Source organism: Conger conger, chromosome 10 (assembly GCF_963514075.1).
Source record: "Conger conger chromosome 10, fConCon1.1, whole genome shotgun sequence".
Lineage (NCBI taxonomy): Eukaryota > Metazoa > Chordata > Actinopteri > Anguilliformes > Congridae > Conger > Conger conger.
In genome coordinates, this window is record NC_083769.1 from 5,282,307 (window position 1) to 5,302,872 (window position 20,566).

Here is a 20,566-nt window from a genome sequence, read left to right on the forward strand (position 1 = left end):
TGGAATTGATGAAAGGATAAAAGTTAAATCGTCTTATCATAAATATAGCAATCTTTATTTTACATTGGCTTATTTTATTTAAAAATGAATGATCTTTACAGAAAAGTTACAATCAAGCAAACAACTGAAAACACTAAAAGGCAAGAAAAGACAATGTTTCCTTTTTTATTTAAACAAGTGAGACTGAAGGAACTTGCCTTTCAAACTCAAATGTGGTATCCTTTGCCAAATATTTAAAAAAAATTTAGACAAAAGCTAAGTTAATAAATTACTTTCAGTGAGTTTAATTCCTCATCAGACTATACTGTGATGCCCAAGCAAAAGTCTTAACAGCTTTGGTTATATTCAGATAGCTAAAGGCAGTGTATCTTAGAACTGTGCACCCAGTTGTTAAATATAATTTGAATTTGTTTCATATACTCTATAGCTTACATTGGGCAGAGACAAGACCATTTAAGATACATTGACAAGAAATGCAATGTGCATGTAAATCTTTAAATAAAACTATTCCAAATACAACCGAATTAAATAAAGAACTCAGAACAGTACATCAACACATGCATTCGTAAAAAAAATAATAATAAAAAAAAACACAGATGGTAATGCTCGAAAATAGACAGATATATTAATAAATTTGCACACTCTGTAATGATGTAATGAACAGACATGGTAGCACAAACTGAAGAGGTCACATAGCCTTAGTTTGAGACCAAAGGAGTGAGTTAATGTTACATGCACATTCTTTGTTCAATACGTGCAGAAGAAACTGCACACTGACATACATAAAAATATGAAAGGAGTTAGAGTGTAATGAATGCAGGAGACCAATTCATACTGAACCACAAACACGGCCATGAACAGTTGACCAGACCTAAGTGTAGGTAGCAGCTTTCTTAGGTGTTTTTTTTAATTTATTACATTGCATTGGAGGAAACGGATTGTCTACTGACCTTTTTTTTATTATTTCTAGCTAATGTTCAATTAAACACCTGAGATTAATATTCTCGTTAAAACTCAATACTAGCCTTTCCCAGTCAAGGCGATAAAGACAGCATTCACTGCTAACAACGTGCACCTTCAGGTCGAACGAAAGGTCAGAGAAAACACCAACTCAAGAGATAAGGCAACTGTGAACTATTTCTTCCAGAGTGAATTAGATACCAAGAAAACAAAACCTAAAAACTGCAGGCAATAGCCACGTAGGAACATAAAGTAACTGTGCCAGGACTAATATAAGCAAATACTTTACTACTGTACTGGCAAAGATCGAAAGGCATTGAGAAAAAAAAAATTGTCCAGCTTTGCTACATATCTTGGATTCTGCTCTGACTTAAGCACTAACTTAAATGAAGACTTCAAGTATGAATAATGTAATAAAATAATGATTTTGAACTGGACGAACAGCTATATACTGTACTGATCATTCTTCGTCGGCCAAAATACAGTAAAGCTGGGCTAGCCTGTCCTCACATGCCACACTAACGCAGCCCAATGGGACATTAAGCCCTGCTGAACATGTTTGTCAGTAACAGAGGCCTCTGAAGATGCTGAACGCAGGCTAAATCCGAGCTGCCGTTCACATGTCTGGGAAAGCTTAGGTTATGGAAGTGCACGGAGGACGGAAGTCACACTCCCACAAATGAATACTGTGGTGTTAAAACTGACCCGGTCAGTTCGGCTACAACTGCTGTCCAAATGCTTGAGTGCTCGGAAAAAGGTTAGTATTCCTTAATCTACACGGAAATTGAGAATGACTTAAGGTTTTGGCTCAGGTAGACTGATGGGAGTGGCTAAACGGAGACCCATGTTCTCACATGCAGAAAACGCGAACAAGAAAAACTTTATCTACCCGTGTCACAAGTTAATCTAGCAATAAAAGAGAAAAAAGAAAAAAGTTTGATCCTATATATACGTAAACAAAAAATAAGACATTACTCTCCTCATCTCCAGTTTGCATTTTCTGTTGACTAAAATAATACATGTTACTTGTGTAACACACTCATGTTTATATGTTTAGCATTCTAGGCAGAAGGCGGGCCTACATAGTTGACAGTAAGCTTCATTTGCAACAGCACAGTGCCAGAGCCAGTGACCACAATACACAACACAAAACATTAAAAGCCGTCAGCAGCAGTGTTGGCAGGAGGCCATCTTTCCTGTTCTGAAGGATCAGCAGCTCCTGCCAACAGGAAGATCAGGAGTTCAGCTGCAGGGGAGCAGCTGCAGTCTCCAATGGACTGAGAGAAAATATTTCAACCCAAATTGTTTGGGGCTACAGTTATGAAAGCGAGACAATGGAAATGTCAATATTGCAAAGTACTTTTTTTTTTTTAAGGAAATACCGATGCTAATCCTCATATTGCTCTCAAATTAACCAGAAAAAAACAAGCAATTAAATAATCCAATGTTATTTCTCTATATAATTTTCTTTTTTTAAAACTACTAAAATTAACTGAAAACACATCTTATCTCCACTGTATTTTAAATACTTCCTTTTGGGTACATGTATGTATGAATAGTGGGACAATAACGGCAAATTCCCTTTATCTTACCACCGTTTACCAAAAAAAACAGCTGTAAGTTTATCATAACAAACAGACAACATAGCAAAATCCCCTTTCAGTCAGGAGATTTTTCTGGACACAACAAAATTGCACAAGACAGTGATTGAAATAAATAAATTTCCATTCAGCTTTCCCCCCCATATTATCACCATTGGCCATACTGGTTTTACATTCATTTGAAGGTGGCGCGTGTCCTTGTTGTGGGAAAAAGTGGAAAAACAAAAGCAGTCTAATGGTGGTTGCGCCCTTGCTGGTTAGCGAGCGTGTTCGGAGGCTTGATTTTGAAGACGAAGATGTGCAGGTGGGAGGCGATCTGATTGCAGACGCTGACGCAGTAACGCAGCAGGTCGAGGAAGGACAAGACCTGCGGATGCACACCAACAGCTTGAAATCCAGCACTGCATTCGGAGCGAGAGTTTCAGACTTTTTTCATTCAGGTTTTTATGCAGGTAAGAGCTACCGAAGCTGCTTCTCATGATCAGCTGAGTCGCTGAATAAACAACTTCATTGTGCAAATGTGAACTCGGTAAGTCCTGGACAAAGCAGGAATATCCATACTGCAATTTTTCTGATTGATGAACGTGGTTTAGTTTCGTTAATCTCACACACACATACATGCGTACATACATACGCACACACATGCACTCACACACACGCATCCTGCACTTTAGTTCGATGCTTTTAAATGACCAAGTAAACAGATTAATTGGACGAATCTGAACCTACCAGAGCAATCCAGAGGACAAGGTATTCATCAATGAAGCTGTTGAAATACTGGTCCAGAAAGAGCAGCCCTGGGCCCAGAAAGGCCAAGTCATGTAGATACATTTCACTCTTAGTCATATGTGCAACCTGTGAAATAAAAACATTGCAAATACAGATTTACACCAGCCCCATACCGTTCAACAAAAAGACCATCAGACTAAAACTCACTACAACTTAGACAAGGCAGTGATTCCGAAATATTTCGGCATTTGGAATATCCAATTTGCAAACTACGTACAAGAGTATTCTCGTTTCTCCTGAAAACACGGTGGCAGCCACCTCATTTTCACCCCACGGTCACAAGCCACACATGCACCGGCTAGGAGAGACCAAATCATACGCATGCACAGAGAGCGAGCCACAGATCCCTGGCTGGCCAACATTGCTCATAGGGAGCTATCTAGCAGCCACAAATCAAATTTTTAATCTAAAAGGTACAATACAATAGGTAAGATTTTTGCATTAAAACATTGTTACAAGGCCATTGTAAATCCCTTCCTATCATTGAAAAAGGCTCACTGACATGTTGTCTCACCCCCTGCCTGTGTTTATAGTTCTTAAATTCGGGTTTCTAAATATACAGTTGACACTCTGTACCAAAACATTGTATAACTGTACAATAATCCAAGCTCATTGGTTGAAAATTGGTTCCAATTGCTACAGCCAATGGCGTTCGTTTCAACATGAATGCATTCACAGAGAAGCGGCCAGATGGCGGCCTGTAGCGTAGTGGTTAAGGTACATGACTGGGACCCGTAAGGTCGGTGGTTCGATCCCCAGTGTGGCCACAATAAGATCCGCACAGCCATTGGGCTCTTGAGCAAGGCCTTTAACCCTGCATTGCTCCAGGGGACTATACGTCGCTCTGGATAAGAGCATCTGCCAAATGCCATTAATGTCATGTAAAGATAAAGTGTTGTGTTTTGAGGGTGTTTGTTGCTGCAATTCCTCTCTTGACCGTTTGGAGTCCGAAATGACGTATAGTACCTTTAACACCGAACACCCTTTCCTCAAGGCCCAATGACAAAGATGGGGATACGTACCACTAACTTGTTAGTGATCTTGGCAGACACAAAGCCAAAAGCCAGGATATACAGACAGGGATGCTTCTCAAAGAGCTGGACTGCAGATTTCTTGTAAATCATGACGGCCAGCGTGATGACCGTCCCTATGTGGAAGAATGGGGTCAGGACACTCGTTCCCTAGGAGGCAATGAGGCAGGATTTCAATAATGTGTCAATATACATGCAAGAACGATTTCCTATTGACATAGCCAACAGGCATTCCATTGCAAATGTTACGTCACATCACAGCTGCAACCGAGTTACAACAAGAATACCCTTCCTTTCTGAAGTCCAGTGTGCACGTCTATGACAGCGGTTCAGTTGTGAATAGAGGCCTTTCATTCACTACTACTGCAGACCTCTGAGACAAATACCTACATCTATATACTCTATATTTCCCATATGCACTCTTACTGTGGCTGCTGAATAATGTTAAGAGCAGGACAGGTCATTTAAACAATTGAGGCCAGGGCTGCCCAACCCTACTCCTGGAGATCTACCGTCCTGTAAGTTTTCACTCCAACCCTAACGCTAAACCCTAAAGCACACCTCATTCAACAAATAGAGATCTCGATGATCTGCCAATTAGAATGCCAGGAGTTGAAAAGAAAACCTTCAGGATGGTTTATCTACAGGAACAGGGCTGGGCAGCTGTAATGTATGCTCCACGTTTGGTAATAGAGACGTTATAGCTCAGTCATCATTTTCTGTTCCCCAGTTCCCAGAACGATACATCAAGAGTCCGATGAATTGGCAGAACATCCCTTCTTAAGAGCAGACATTTTGAAGAACTTACTGCTATTGTCGATCCATTCTTCCCAACCCCCCCTGTGAAAATGACCCGGAAGTAGTTTGTACAGGAGAAGATGGCTCCTGCCACAGTGCAGATGGCAGGCACTATTTTAATCTGGATATTAATGACCGGGATCTGTGGGATTTAAAGAACAAGCAGTAAGACTCATACCTCTGCAACTCACAAACAAAAGTACAGGGCAAAACTAACGATAAACTTGTTCGGTCACAAAAAGTGTTAGCTAATTAAGCATCAAATTCAGTGAATCTTAGAGAATAATGCAGGAAGTGGCGTCAGTGGAATCTGAAGCAGCATGAGCTAATCTATAACTATATCAGTAAGGCCAAGCTCCACAGAGCTATTACACTGTGTTACTCTCTCTGTAAAGAAACTACCGTCAGCAGCGGGATCACTGATAATTACTTCACTGAAAAAAAACTCAGAACGTGACGGCACACAAAAATTAGATGGGGGTGGGGGATTTACCGAAGACTGCCAGAATGCCGATCCCCCGATGCCGGCCAACAGATACATGGTTATAATGAAGAGCTGCACTTCGGTCACATCGATGCTGAAGGGGGCAGAGAAGGCAGAAGAGGTAAGAGCAGGGTTCAGGAGGACAGCAATTCACTGCAGTAACACACACAGCGCCCCCTGCTGGAAGGCCAGCACCGAGGCTACAAAGCAAAAGGACCGCAGTTTCTGCATGGGTAGCTACCTGGAACCGTTCGTCAGATTTTCTGATGTCGCAACGCTTTTTCTCTGTCTTCGGGAGTGTGTGCGCGTGCGTGCGTGCGCGCGTGTGTGTGTGTGCGCGCGTGCGTGAGTGAGTGTGAGTGAGTGTGTGTGTGTGAGTGTGTGATTGTGAGTGTGAGTGAGTGTGTGGGCATGAGTGAGTGTGTGAGCGTGTGAGTGTGTGAGCATGTGTGTGTGTGCGTGAGTGAGTGAGCGTGTGTGTGAGCGTGTGTGTGCGTGTATGTGTGTGTGTGTGTGTGTTTTAGGGGCCTAGAGAGATGTAGCACAAATGGCTCCTTTCCCCCCACACAGCACATAGCTGCTGCACTGCAGGCTTGGTTCAATGCCCACCTAAGAGTGTTTAAATCCAAAAGATCACTATGAATCCTGATATTTCTGAGCTAGAATTTGCATAAGTAATTTTGGTCTAAAACGTGATCACCCACACACACAGGTAACCAGCGGTACTTGTGTACAGATGAACCCTGCTCTAAATGACAAATGTGCATTGCAGCAGCTCATAAACACGTATTCGTTCACAAGGTACAGATGTGCAAGCTGAATAATCACTGTGATTAAAGATTTCCTGGTCCTAGCTACCCATAATCCCCGAAACACCGCTGGACATTTTGCCTGAATAGCACTACATCAGGTAATCAAATGCTCATCCCCATCCCCAAAACTAATTTTCTGGACTCCCATAGACTCCTGCACTTACATGCCGAAGCGCAGGGTGCCTGACACGTAGGTCTGCCAGTGGGCGCAGTAGAACATGAACATGCCCGCGAAACAGCAGAAAAACATCCAGTCCGGGTTGGTGCCCAGCTGCACGGCGATGCAGGTGCCCAGGACCACAAACACTGAGAGAGAGAGAGAGAGAGAGAGAGTAACCAGCCAGCTACAGCACTGTGACTGGTACACCATTCTCCTGGAAGACCATCGTTAAGTAGCAAGGATTTGCTGCAGTGAATAAGGAACCCTGGTGATGTGCTTTGTCTTGACTTGTGCTTGGTCTTCTTCACTTTATGATGCAAGCTCTAGATTCAAGGAGATCAGGACTATTTGAAACACATTTTAAACTATCGGCTGGGGGAAGGTGGTATGTGGAGCAAAGGCAGAATTAAAATAGAGCAGTTCCTCATCACTGAGGGGTAGCGTGTCATTTCAAAGACAGTCATTAATGCAACTGTAGGCGTTGTGAGCATTAACTGCACAAATGGAGAACAAACAAATGAAGAGTTATGTTATTTCTGCAAATATATCGTGTAATTTATGGAGTGGCTATTTCAGTGAAGTGTATGCTAGAGCATGCAAGTACAGGCAGGTAAATGATACCTGTGTGTGTGTGTGTGTGTGTGTGTGTGTGTGTGTGTGTGTGTGGGCATGTGTGTGTACCTGTGGAGAGGGAGTCACAGCCATGGTCAAAGAGCTCCCCCAGAGGAGTGCTGCTATTGGTTCGTCGTGCCTGCTTCCCATCGATGGCATCCAGTGACTGGTAGATAAAAAGGCCGACTGCACCTGCCAGGTATGCCCAAAGAGGTGCCTGAAGAGAAAATGCACAAGATCTACGATTAACCAACATCACAAATGCAAGGCCCCGAGATTAACCATCATCACAAACACAAGGCCGAGATTAACCAACATCACAAACACAAGGCCGAGATTAACCATCATCACAAACACAAGGCCGAGATTAACCATCATCACAAACACAAGGCCCCGAGATTAACATCATCACAAACACAAGGCCCCCGAGATTAATCATCACAAACACAAGGCCCCCGAGATTAACCATCATCACAAACACAAGGCCCCCGAGATTAACCACCATCACAAACACAAGGCCGAGATTAACCATCATCACAAACACAAGGCCCTAAGATTAACCATCATCACAAACACAAGGCCGAGATTAACCACCATCACAAACACAAGGCCGAGATTAACCATCATCACAAACACAAGGCCCTAAGATTAACCATCATCACAAACACAAGGCCGAGATTAACCATCATCACAAACACAAGGCCCTAAGATTAACCACCATCACAAACACAAGGCCCCGAGATTAACCAACATCACAAACACAAGGCCCCCGAGATTAACCACCATCACAAACACAAGGCCGAGATTAACCATCATCACAAACACAAGGCCCTAAGATTAACCACCATCACAAACACAAGGCCCCGAGATTAACCATCATCACAAACACAAGGCCGAGATTAACCAACATCACAAACACAAGGCTGAGATTAACCATCATCACAATCACAAGGCCCTAAAATTAACCACCATCACAAACACAAGGCCCCGAGATTAACCAACATCACAAACACAAGGCCCCCGAGATTAACCACCATCACAAACACAAGGCCCCGAGATTAACCACCATCACAAACACAAGGCCCCGAGATTAACCAACATCACAAACACAAGGCCCCCGAGATTAACCACCATCACAAACACAAGGCCGAGATTAACCATCATCACAATCACAAGGCCCTAAAATTAACCACCATCACAAACACAAGGCCCCGAGATTAACCAACATCACAAACACAAGGCCCCCGAGATTAACCACCATCACAAACACAAGGCCGAGATTAACCATCATCACAAACACAAGGCCCTAAGATTAACCATCATCACAAACACAAGGCCGAGATTAACCACCATCACAAACACAAGGCCGAGATTAACCATCATCACAAACACAAGGCCCTAAGATTAACCATCATCACAAACACAAGGCCGAGATTAACCATCATCACAAACACAAGGCCCTAAGATTAACCACCATCACAAACACAAGGCCCCGAGATTAACCAACATCACAAACACAAGGCCCCCGAGATTAACCACCATCACAAACACAAAGCCGAGATTAACCATCATCACAAACACAAGGCCCTAAAATTAACCATCATCACAAACACAAGGCCGAGATTAACCACCATCACAAACACAAGGCCGAGATTAACCATCATCACAAACACAAGGCCCTAAGATTAACCATCATCACAAACACAAGGCCGAGATTAACCATCATCACAAACACAAGGCCGAGATTAACCATCATCACAAACACAAGGCCGAGATTAACCATCATCACAAACACAAGGCCCTAAGATTAACCATCATCACAAATACAAGGCCGAGATTAACCATCATCACAAACACAAGGCCGAGATTAACCATCATCACAAACACAAGGCCGAGATTAACCACCATCACAAACACAAGGCCCCGAGATTAACCATCATCACAAACACAAGGCCGAGATTAACCAACATCACAAACACAAGGCCGAGATTAACCATCATCACAAACACAAGGCCGAGATTAACCATCATCACGCAAACCAATATTGCTAATACTGCGTATACATCCCTCATAAGAAATGTCACATAAAAGTGCTGATGAATATCAAAATGAAGAAAAGCAGAACAAAACGGAAGCACAATCTAGATTCGTGCTGGTGGAAGAAACCACGAGAGGGGATTGAAATTCAATGACCAGCATCGGTATGAGCAGCCAAGGCAAGCACACAAAAATGCCCAAGAGAAACTTATTTGTCACATGCAAAACCGTGGCTCTGAAGTTTAACTTGGCACTGACTGTCTGCGGTTTTCATTCTCTCGAGTGCAGCTTTTTCAAGTGATGGGTTACATTACATTTGACTTTATTTAGCAGACGCCTTTATCCAATGCGAAGTACAAAACAGTGCATTTCAAGGTCATACAACAAACAACCGAACACGCCAGATAAGGTTCCTGGAAATGAAAGAATGTGTGGGAAAATACTAACTCCCTTTCTGAGTGAACGACACACAGAAGAAAAGCTTCTATGCTCTGTTACATTTTAGATCGCACTGTCATTATGGGAAGAAAAATTTTGTTTGTAGTACTAAATAACCATCCACAGTAAAAGCACCAAAAAAAAGTGTGTGTGTGTGTATGTGTGAGTGTCTGTTCTTAAACACTTCTTCCTCAAAAATCGATAAAGCAGTTTCTTTGACCTTACAGGAAAAGGCTAAAGTACACTTGGAATCTATGCGTAACCTATATCTGTAATCGTGCAATCTGAGAGTTCACTGAACTCCCGTAACCCCATTCCAGCCTAGGGAATTTACAGAAAAGGGTTTCTGCAACAGGAAGTAGCTGCAGTGCCGTTAGGACAGAAGCGAGTCACCCGGTCGTTTCAGTTAGGCTGGCGGATGCGTCGAACCTCCCCAGAGAGCGGCGAGTGTCGGCTGAAACCCTGCAGCCTGAATCACAGAGAAACAGAGCTGCCCACTGCCAGCCAGCGTGTCGCTTCATTTCATTACAAACAAACCCAGGTTTACACTGGCCTCAAACACATTGTAACATGATATCACATTCACTGTCTTTTTCCAGCATTGTGTATTATCCTACTACAACAATACAAGGAGCTCAGGGCTTGGCAATTAACTACCACATCGCAATCTACACAGATCTCAGGAATTTCAGAAGGGGGTTGGGATTCAAACGTGCCCTAACCCCCACGCTGGATCGACAGCGGACTGCCCCAGCGCACTGCCTCTTGAGTCCCAGCCAGCCTTTGGCAAAGAGCCTTTAGCGCTTCTTGGAAAGAGGGAAGTTGGCTTGGAGTACCTTCTTGGTAGAGGCCCATTCTGGGTTTGACTGTGTGCTGTGTTCAGCCTCGGAAGAATGAGATTTCTCTGCCTCATTTCAACATGCAGGTAGTTGTAAGCGACTGTTTGTCACGTTGGTCAAAGTGGCCCCGACACCTGACAGCATTCTCAAGCAGTTGTGATAAGGCTTGCTTCCCAAGGCTGTATTTAAAGCAGCAGGAGCTCTCTGTACCACACACACACACACACACACACACACACACACACACACACACACACACACACACACACACACACACACACACACACACACACACCCGTACACACACCACCCACCCACACACACTGCACACACACCACACACACCACACACACACACACACACACCACACACACACACACACACCACACACACACACACACACACACACACACACACACACACACACACCCGCACACACACACCGCACACACACACCGCACACAAACACGCATGGCCTGCAGTATCTCGGACTTAACCAAAAAATTATCTGCCGCTTATTCAAAACAAATCCATTTATGACGGGCGGGTGACATCCTTATTCTGGAGAAGCCTGGATGAATCCCTATCTGACATCTCCCCTGCGTTCTCCTCACTCCTCAAATCACAAGCAGGTGACCCACTGCTGGGTTTGTGCAAGGCCAGCGCATTCTCTGGCCTGGAGGGCAGTGTAGGGTTGCAGGGACTCCTGCTCATTGCACAAGGCTACAGGATACAGTAGCAAGCCGCCCAGTCAATAGGCCCAACTAGGGACCGTTGGCTTATCAGAGTCCAGGTCACTCAAAGACTCCATGCACTTTATCGATCTACTCAGATCCATAAAGTCAAGCTGGTATCACACAGAGCGAGGCGGAAAAGCTGCCTGCTAATGCAGAATAGCCTTTTCCAAGCCTATGAAGCAAATAAATATAGATATAAATATAAATACAGGTTGTGGGACGCAGAGATTAAAAAATAAATAAATACAAAGGTAATTACATTTCCTAGTGGAGATTTTACAGACTGTGGAGTGATACAGTCTGGTGTTCGGTAAATCAATATAACATGCAAATGTACTGTCACACAAATGTCAGATCAACCAGAACAAACAAAACCAAGGCTGCCTGGATTGTTAGAATAACGGTGATGTGTGTTCTTTCTTAGGGCTTGTGTAAATAATTAAAAAACAAAAAAAAGTTCAGATATACACAATTATAGCAAAATAAAATGAATTCATAGGTGCAAAACTGACCAATAACAGGAAAGTACAAATAAAATGCAAATCCATACGCCTGTGGATAAGTACCGGCAGAAGGGGGCACAAGGCCAGAGAAACCCTGGCAGGATCAGGTGCTTCAGGGGGTTGACAGCTCATTCATAAAATACTGCGCTCTGAGCGAGACAGGTTCTCAAAGGGCATTCCACAGCTCTTACTGTGGAGGCCACGCATGTCACCAAAACAAATCCGTTACAAACCAAGAGCCTCCACATCTGCAACTGGGCCGGAGAGTTTAAGTAAGGTCGGCTGGCTTAAAAACAGATATTTGTCCATGGTTTTCATTGCCGTGAGCCCACACCGTGAGCCCACGGGGGGCCAGATCTGCGTAACGCGCGTCCTACACGTGTGAAGTGAGAGGAGTGTGCCTCCGTTATATAATCACAATGAGCAAACTCCTCCAACTATTCCCTTTTTCCAAAAGAGGCTCTCTCGGCCATGGTCCAGTCAGAGAGAGTCAGAGAGAGTCAGAGAGAGGTGGTGTAACAGGGGTCAGAGAGAGGTGGTGTAACAGGTCAGAGAGAGGTGGTGTAACAGGTCAGAGAGAGTCGGAGAGAGGTGGTGCAACAGGTCAGAGAGAGACGGAGAGAGGTGGTGCAACAGGTCAGAGAGAGACGGAGAGAGGTGGTGTAACAGGGCAGAGAGAGGTGGTGTAACAGGTCAGAGAGAGGCAGAGAGAGGTGGTGTAACAGGTCAGAGAGAGACGGAGAGAGGTGGTGTAACAGGGCAGAGAGAGGTGGTGTAACAGGGGTCAGAGAGAGGTGGTGTAACATGTCAGAGAGAGTCAGAGAGAGGTGGTGTAACAGGTCAAAGAGAGTCGGAGAGAGGTGGTGTAACAGGGCAGAGAGAGACGGAGAGAGGTGGTGTAACAGGTCAGAGAGAGATGGAGAGAGGTGGTGTAACAGGGCAGATAGAGACGGAGAGAGGTGGTGTAACAGGGCAGAGAGAGTCGGAGAGAGGTGGTGTAACAGGTCAGAGAGAGACGGAGAGAGGTGGTGTAACAGGGCAGATAGAGACGGAGAGAGGTGGTGTAACAGGGCAGAGAGAGACGGAGAGAGGTGGTGTAACAGGGCAGAGAGAGGCGGAGAGAGGTGGTGTAACAGGTCAGAGACGGAGAGAGGTGGTGTAACAGGGCAGAGAGAGACGGAGAGAGGTGGTGCAACAGAGCAGAGAGAGATGGAGAGAGGTGGTGTAATAGGGCAGAGAGAGATGGAGAGAGGTGGTGTAACAGGGCAGAGAGAGTCGGAGAGAGGTGGTGTAACAGGTCAGAGAGAGACGGAGAGAGGTGGTGTAACAGGTCAGAGAGAGACGGAGAGAGGTGGTGTAACAGGTCAGAGAGAGGTGGTGTAACAGGTCAGAGAGAGGCAGAGAGAGGTGGTGTAACAGCTCAGAGAGAGTCGGAGAGAGGTGGTGCAACAGGTCAGAGAGAGACGGAGAGAGGTGGTGCAACAGGTCAGAGAGAGGTGGTGTAACAGGTCAGAGAGAGGCAGAGAGAGGTGGTGTAACAGGTGAGAGAGAGACGGAGAGAGGTGGTGTAACAGGTCAGAGAGAGACGGAGAGAGGTGGTGTAACAGGGCAGAGAGAGACGGAGAGAGGTGGTGCAACAGGTCAGAGAGAGGTGGAGAGAGGTGGTGTAACAGGGCAGAGAGAGACGGAGAGAGGTGGTGTAACAGGGCAGAGAGAGACGGAGAGAGGTGGTGCAACAGGTCAGAGAGAGGTGGTGTAACAGGGCAGATAGAGACGGAGAGAGGTGGTGTAACAGGGCAGAGAGAGTCGGAGAGAGGTGGTGTAACAGGGCAGAGAGAGTCGGAGAGAGGTGGTGTAACAGGGCAGATAGAGACGGAGAGAGGTGGTGTAACAGGTCAGAGAGAGGTGGTGTAACAGGTCAGAGAGAGACGGAGAGAGGTGGTGTAACAGGTCAGAGAGAGGTGGTGTAACAGGTCAGAGAGAGGCAGAGAGAGGTGGTGTAACAGGTCAGAGAGAGACGGAGAGAGGTGGTGTAACAGGTCAGAGAGAGTCAGAGAGAGGTGGTGTAACAGCTCAGAGAGAGACGGAGAGAGGTGGTGTAACAGGTCAGAGAGAGACGGAGAGAGGTGGTGCAACAGGTCAGAGAGAGGTGGTGTAACAGGGGTCAGAGAGAGGCAGAGAGAGGTGGTGTAACAGGTCAGAGAGAGACGGAGAGAGGTGGTGTAACAGGGCAGAGAGAGACGGAGAGAGGTGGTGTAACAGGGCAGAGAGAGTCAGAGAGAGGTGGTGTAACAGGGCAGAGAGAGACGGAGAGAGGTGGTGTAACAGGGCAGAGAGAGAAGGAGAGAGGTGGTGTAACAGGTCAGAGAGAGGTGGTGTAACAGGTCAGAGAGAGACGGAGAGAGGTGGTGTAACAGGTCAGAGAGAGGTGGTGTAACAGGTCAGAGAGAGGCAGAGAGAGGTGGTGTAACAGGTCAGAGAGAGACGGAGAGAGGTGGTGTAACAGGTCAGAGAGAGTCAGAGAGAGGTGGTGTAACAGCTCAGAGAGAGACGGAGAGAGGTGGTGTAACAGGTCAGAGAGAGACGGAGAGAGGTGGTGCAACAGGTCAGAGAGAGGTGGTGTAACAGGGGTCAGAGAGAGGCAGAGAGAGGTGGTGTAACAGGTCAGAGAGAGACGGAGAGAGGTGGTGTAACAGGGCAGAGAGAGACGGAGAGAGGTGGTGTAACAGGGCAGAGAGAGTCAGAGAGAGGTGGTGTAACAGGGCAGAGAGAGTCGGAGAGAGGTGGTGTAACAGGGCAGATAGAGACGGAGAGAGGTGGTGTAACAGGTCAGAGAGAGGTGGTGTAACAGGTCAGAGAGAGACGGAGAGAGGTGGTGTAACAGGTCAGAGAGAGGTGGTGTAACAGGTCAGAGAGAGGCAGAGAGAGGTGGTGTAACAGGTCAGAGAGAGACGGAGAGAGGTGGTGTAACAGGTCAGAGAGAGTCAGAGAGAGGTGGTGTAACAGCTCAGAGAGAGACGGAGAGAGGTGGTGTAACAGGTCAGAGAGAGACGGAGAGAGGTGGTGCAACAGGTCAGAGAGAGGTGGTGTAACAGGGGTCAGAGAGAGGCAGAGAGAGGTGGTGTAACAGGTCAGAGAGAGACGGAGAGAGGTGGTGTAACAGGGCAGAGAGAGACGGAGAGAGGTGGTGTAACAGGGCAGAGAGAGTCAGAGAGAGGTGGTGTAACAGGGCAGAGAGAGACGGAGAGAGGTGGTGTAACAGGTCAGAGAGAGGTGGTGTAACAGGACAGAGAGAGAAGGAGAGAGGTGGTGCAACAGGTCAGAGAGAGACGGAGAGAGGTGGTGTAACAGGGCAGAGAGAGTCGGAGAGAGACGGTGTAACAGGTCAGAGAGAGGCAGAGAGAGGCAGAGAGAGGTGGTGTAACAGGTCAGAGAGAGGCAGAGAGAGGTGGTGTAACAGGTCAGAGAGAGGTGGTGTAACAGGTCAGAGAGAGGCAGAGAGAGGTGGTGTAACAGGTCAGAGAGAGGCAGAGAGAGGTGGTGTAACAGGTCAGAGAGAGACGGAGAGAGACGGTGTAACAGGTGAGAGAGAGGTGGTGTAACAGGTCAGAGAGAGACGGTGTAACAGGTCAGAGAGAGTCAGAGAGAGGTGGTGTAACAGCTCAGAGAGAGACGGTGTAACAGGGCAGAGAGAGAAGGTGACTGGAGAAGGGGGCTCTGTATGGTGTCTGCTAACAGTGCAGAAAACCCGGTCCATCAGACGCCAACAACTCCTGCGTATCCCATATCACATCTATACCCCTGGTATCAGAGCACATACAGCGAGCCCCGCTTACCCAGAATCATATCAATATGAGCCTGACCGAGGCATGCAGCAGCGGGCAGCAGAAAGGGCATGAGTCACGTCTCTGGACTTAAATGACCGTTCGCGGTTAGGCACTACAGGCTAGCAGAACATCTAACACAATGCTCGATGAGAGGAGTGTTCAAGCGTGTCTGAACCTCAATCTGTGGAGTCAGAAAGCACCGATTTCTGAGGTCACTAACACCTTTGCGAAAGTACCCTTTCAGCGCTATCCGCAGGGATGCCAGTGATTTGGAGCCGTTGCTTTCGATTAAATATTAACCCCTTCCCCATGGAAGACCTGTGATCTATCCAGGCTGGCTTGTGAAAGTTCTGCTGCCTCCAAAACACAACATTTAAACACTAACGCATTTCAGCCCCATTCCAGACACCAGCCCCAAGGGCAGTTTGTAAGTCTGCTTTCTCTCGCATGCATAATTGATGCACCTTAACTGAACTGCACCGGTCAGCCGTGAGCTTAAAACTATCTGCACTCCTCAGCATTAAGACTTTCTCCTGAGAACCTCATTATTTACTCCCAACACCTGAGAAACACAAGTGGCCAAAACCGGGCTTTGTTTTTGAAGCTCACTTCAGGGTCTTGTTGAGAGACGCTGCTCACAAGTAGCAGTGCTGCTGGCTACAGTAGAGGCATTTCAGCCACCCCTCGCAATGCGAGTCAATGGCAACAATGCACTACAAATACAATGTTAATCATGCTTTTCAAAATGTAGTCGCAATGGGCGATTTTCTTTGTCTGATGTTTCACCATGTGCCGATTTCTGAAGTTATTCTGTGTTATTTGGACAATAAAGGAACACACTGTGGAATCGGGGTCTGCATCTCATGCGCTTAGTGGAGGACCAAAAACTACACTTCCACATTGTCGAAGCGCTTTTCACAAGCCCAGGGAAAAGTCAGTGGGTGACATCACAGACACCTGGTCCATATTTTTTCTACAGTTATAGAGTAAAAATCATACAGACACAGTCAGGAGCCAGAAAGTTCATTTACTGCAACTGGCTGTGACTGTATGGTCTTTCAGGCATTAACATTAAGGCCATCAATGACGTATGGCTGGGGGATGTGCATTTCAACCCACTATTTGTCTCTGAAGTGCCAAGGCAGTGTGCAAGCCCACCAAAAAATGACCATTTTAAAATAAGTTTCTGTGACCTAACCCACACCAGCTCCACCATCCAGTCCCCTGCAGTTCACTCTCTGAAACAGTAGGGGGCAGCGATGTTGGAACAGTTGGAACGAACCTTGATCTCAAAAACATAAGCTCTCATAATTAGAAAGCAAAGAAATTGATGCAACAGGCATCACATACAATTTCCTTTTAATCATTAAAATAATACCCAGAACAACTTGATGGCCAATGTTTCCTAACTAAAGTGCTCACGGAAAAAGCTGCACTTGCATATTAAGTCAGCTCATAGACAGGATGCAGCCAACGTGCAGGCAATAAATGGTTTATCTACCTTAATGGTGAACGTTTTCTCTGAAACAGTGATGACGTGTATATAACGTTAGAACCCACTGACGATGAGGACGGCAGAGGAAACCCGTCATCACACCGGAATAATGGCAGTTGCAGTAAAGGAGCCTGAGGTTACGGTCTCATTCAGGTCATCAGTGGGCTAGTATAATCCGCTACAACCATGTCAGCAGACAGAGGAGAAAGTGCATCTGGACAGCTGCTTAAAGGTCCACACAGATATGTGTAGTATTGCTGAGCTTTCCATATCCTCTTGGAGCTTTGATTTGTGTTCCATACTGATCCAAGTAAAAATAAATGCAATTTCGCTTGAAGTATGCATATCTTGTGGTCCAACTGTGGGCCTTAGCCCCACCCAGGTCTTACAGTTACGCTCTGTAAGTTAAGTGATACCAAAGGGGAGCTACAAATATACCTCCTATGGCAGCAGTACAGGGGAAGGGGGGGGCAGAAACGCAGGTGGGGGAAGGCAGGCCCGGTAGTGCACGCGGGCGGAGATGGGACAGCACAGGGCCTACCTGCTCAGTGGCAGTGGGGCAGTAGTAGACCAGCACCAGCGTGGTGAGGATGTTGGTGGCCAGGCCGACGATGGTGATGAGGTTGGGGGCGATCCAGGCGGGCACGCGGGCCACCAGCCACTCCCAGTAGCCCTGCATGTAGGGCTCCAGCAGGGAGCGCCCGGCGCTGCTGTAGCGGTGCTCCTCCAGCCGCTTCAGCTGGTGCCGCGACAGGGGCGGGGCCGGCAGCTGCACCAGCTTGCTCAGGACGCAGGCCCCGCCCCTCCCGCAGGGCTCCGCCTCTGGGGCGGGGCCTCCGGAGGGCGCGTCCGCCGCAGGCTCCGCCCCCCGGGCGCCCCGCGGCGGCCTGGCGGCACGATGGCTGCTCATGGCGAGTGGTGGTCACGCGCGATCACGCACACGCACACTGCCCCCACCCCGCCCGGCCTCTGGGGATCCACAGCGGGGCCCCACCACACCTGGAGCGGGAGACACCCAACACCGAGACACCCAACACGGAGACGATTACACGCCGATTTTCACTGAACGTCTTTTGATTTATTGATGCTTCGTTGACATTTCCTACCAAATTGAACCTGGTTCACAATGAAGCCATGTTGGATGTAGGTGGAGACTGAGGTGGTTACACAACTCGGACCCCTCGCCATCAGGCTCCCATAACACTGTCATACACACGACACAACAACTGTCACAAGATGGCATAACAGATGATGTCAGGTTATGTCAAATGATGTAAAACTGTCATACTTTTATTGGTACATTTGCTGACAGTAACATGGTCGGTTGGCATTTATACAGCACTTTTATCCAAGCGCTGTACAACTGTACATCCATCATAACATTTACCAATGAAAGTATGACAGGTTTATATTATTTGACATCATCCGTTATGCCACGTGTATGACAGTGTTATGTCAGCCTTATGGCAAGGGGTTCATGTAAAGTGTTACCGTTGAGGTCGGAGGTAGTTGGGACTGAGACAGACGTGATGAGTAGAGAGGTAAAACACAGAGGGATTGAGAGAGAAAGGATACAGATCAAGTAGGCTCAGATGGTGTGGAGCCATACTGAGTTGAGACAGATATTAATAATCGTTGTCATCATCATTGTTGTTCATAATAAAACCAGGTTCGAACATCGGTCTGCCCACGTCATGCCCACCCCAGCCGTCCAAGCTGGTTGGATGTACTGGCAAGACAAAGTTAGCGTGTGTGGTCGAGAGAACGCATGTATCCGTATATTTTTAACTGTACAAAAAGTTGAACTGACGTGTACTTGTCCTAAGTGGTCTTAGCTCGTTGCATAAGGTGGAAACACAATGGCACACCCCACAGCTAGATAGGATAGAGCAGGATGTTGCAAGACCTGTCACACGTCACTGCAGTTGTTTTTGTAAGCTCGTGAAGCGATAAAGATTGATCCAAATACTTGGACGTCAGGGTAAATATGTAACATTAACGAAATATGTGGAACTTTGTCAATATGAAGTTAAATAACGGTCCTTATTTTTGTTCCCAATTATGTTTTCATGCTTGCAGCGATGTCTAAAACTGGTAGACGAACGACTTAAAAACTAAACATTGTGCAACCAAAAGGATGGGTCACCAAGCAAAGTAATAACTGCAGCTCAGTTCTGAAGCAATACTGGCCGTAAACGGGGAGTTATAACTTAATTCTCACTGTTTGACTGGAAAATGACCCGCAACATAGCCGTTGCACTTACACTTCTGCTACCAGTGTATTCTCCCAACGACTGTACGACGTTAAGGGCGACTGTGTACCTAACCTAGTTAGTCTAACGTAGTATCTACTCTATCCAGTTATACTGAATAGCAATTTAACTACAACTTATACATTAAGGAAACCAGAGCCACGCCTATCTAGCAAGCGAAACGTGTGTTAGGGGCAATGTAGAATGACCTTGATCACTTCAACAAAAAAGCAAGCGAGCTAATTCGAACCTGAAAGTAATCTTTATATTACGAGCGATAATATACATGTATTCTGTGAATGGTCTATATAACTATCATGTTGCTAGCAGGCGGTTATAGCAAATTGCAAGGAATGCTTGTCCTTGAAACTATAGTTATACATGTTATTAAATATATTAGCCATCTACACCCCTGCTGGCAAGCTAGATAACATTTATTTCGAAAATGGAAAATGCCGACGGCACAAATGTCAAATGCGCTTAACGTACTATAGCTAGCTAAGCCCGATGATGACTGGATGCTAGCTAGGGTATTGTGATAAATAGGCTACTAGCTTGGTAGCATCCGCTAGCTAAAACATTCAACACAATGTTGCTGTCTTAGCTCGCAAACAAGTAGATAACACATCAAGAAAGATATCAACTCCATATAAAGCTTGCTTCACACACAAAATGTGAGAAAACGATCATTAAAAATATATACATTTATATTTAACTGTAATGTGGTGCGGTTAGCTAGTGCTAGATAGTGAATATGCAATCGTCCTTCGATGAGAGTCCTCGACATTACCTTCTAATGTTAAGACTTCAAAAACGGTCCGAAATGTCGGCCTCTCCTCTCAGTTTCTCCTTCGCAGCCACAACACCGACTGGGGACCCAAAACTTGATCACACGAGTAAGTTTAAGTGTTCAGCGGGCGGGTGTCCGGGTTGAAGGACCACAGATAATGGGCGAGTATTAACGATCTCCTCCGTTCAAGGAGCTGATACCGGATGGAAATACCCCAGCACGCTGCCACTGAGCTGGCTAACGCTAATGCCACTTCCGTCGCACAATTCACCATCTCTTAACTCATGCTAAATTAACAGTAGCTACCTAAACTGGGGGACGTGGTGGGCAATTTATAGCTAAAATGTAGCTATTTAAAAGGTTGTGTGCTAGCAAGGTCATACGTCAGTGTGCAGAATGAT

The 20,566-nt window shown here is 46.2% G+C and overlaps 1 protein-coding gene across 1 annotated transcript; it reads right to left on the reverse strand.

Moving 5' to 3' along the window:
* Positions 1 to 33: 33 nt before the first annotated feature.
* On the reverse strand, positions 34 to 20,380 carry LOC133138357 (choline/ethanolaminephosphotransferase 1-like). The gene is made up of 9 exons (XM_061257010.1): positions 20,166 to 20,380; positions 17,665 to 18,122; positions 7,317 to 7,464; positions 6,640 to 6,781; positions 5,673 to 5,757; positions 5,190 to 5,321; positions 4,373 to 4,531; positions 3,291 to 3,416; positions 34 to 2,928 (listed from the first exon to the last, which is right to left on the reverse strand). Exons 2-9 carry the CDS (start codon positions 18,031 to 18,033, stop codon positions 2,794 to 2,796), a joined length of 1,296 nt encoding a protein of 431 aa, XP_061112994.1. The 5' UTR covers positions 18,034 to 18,122; positions 20,166 to 20,380; the 3' UTR covers positions 34 to 2,793.
* Between the last annotated feature and the right edge of the window lie 186 nt (positions 20,381 to 20,566).

What these genes read in the sequence shown, in the direction of transcription:
- LOC133138357 (XM_061257010.1), bottom strand. Translation starts at nt 18,033, where the DNA reads ATGAGCAGCCATCGTGCCGCCAGGCCGCCGCGGGGCGCCCGGGGGGCG. An exon ending in GCCCCACTGCCACTGAGCAG is followed by an intron (nt 7,465 to 17,664) that starts GTAGGCCCTGTG and finishes TTTTCTCTTCAG; the next exon opens with GCACCTCTTTGGGCATACCT. An exon ending in AGATCACTAACAAGTTAGTG is followed by an intron (nt 3,417 to 4,372) that starts GTACGTATCCCC and finishes TTTATTTCACAG; the next exon opens with GTTGCACATATGACTAAGAG.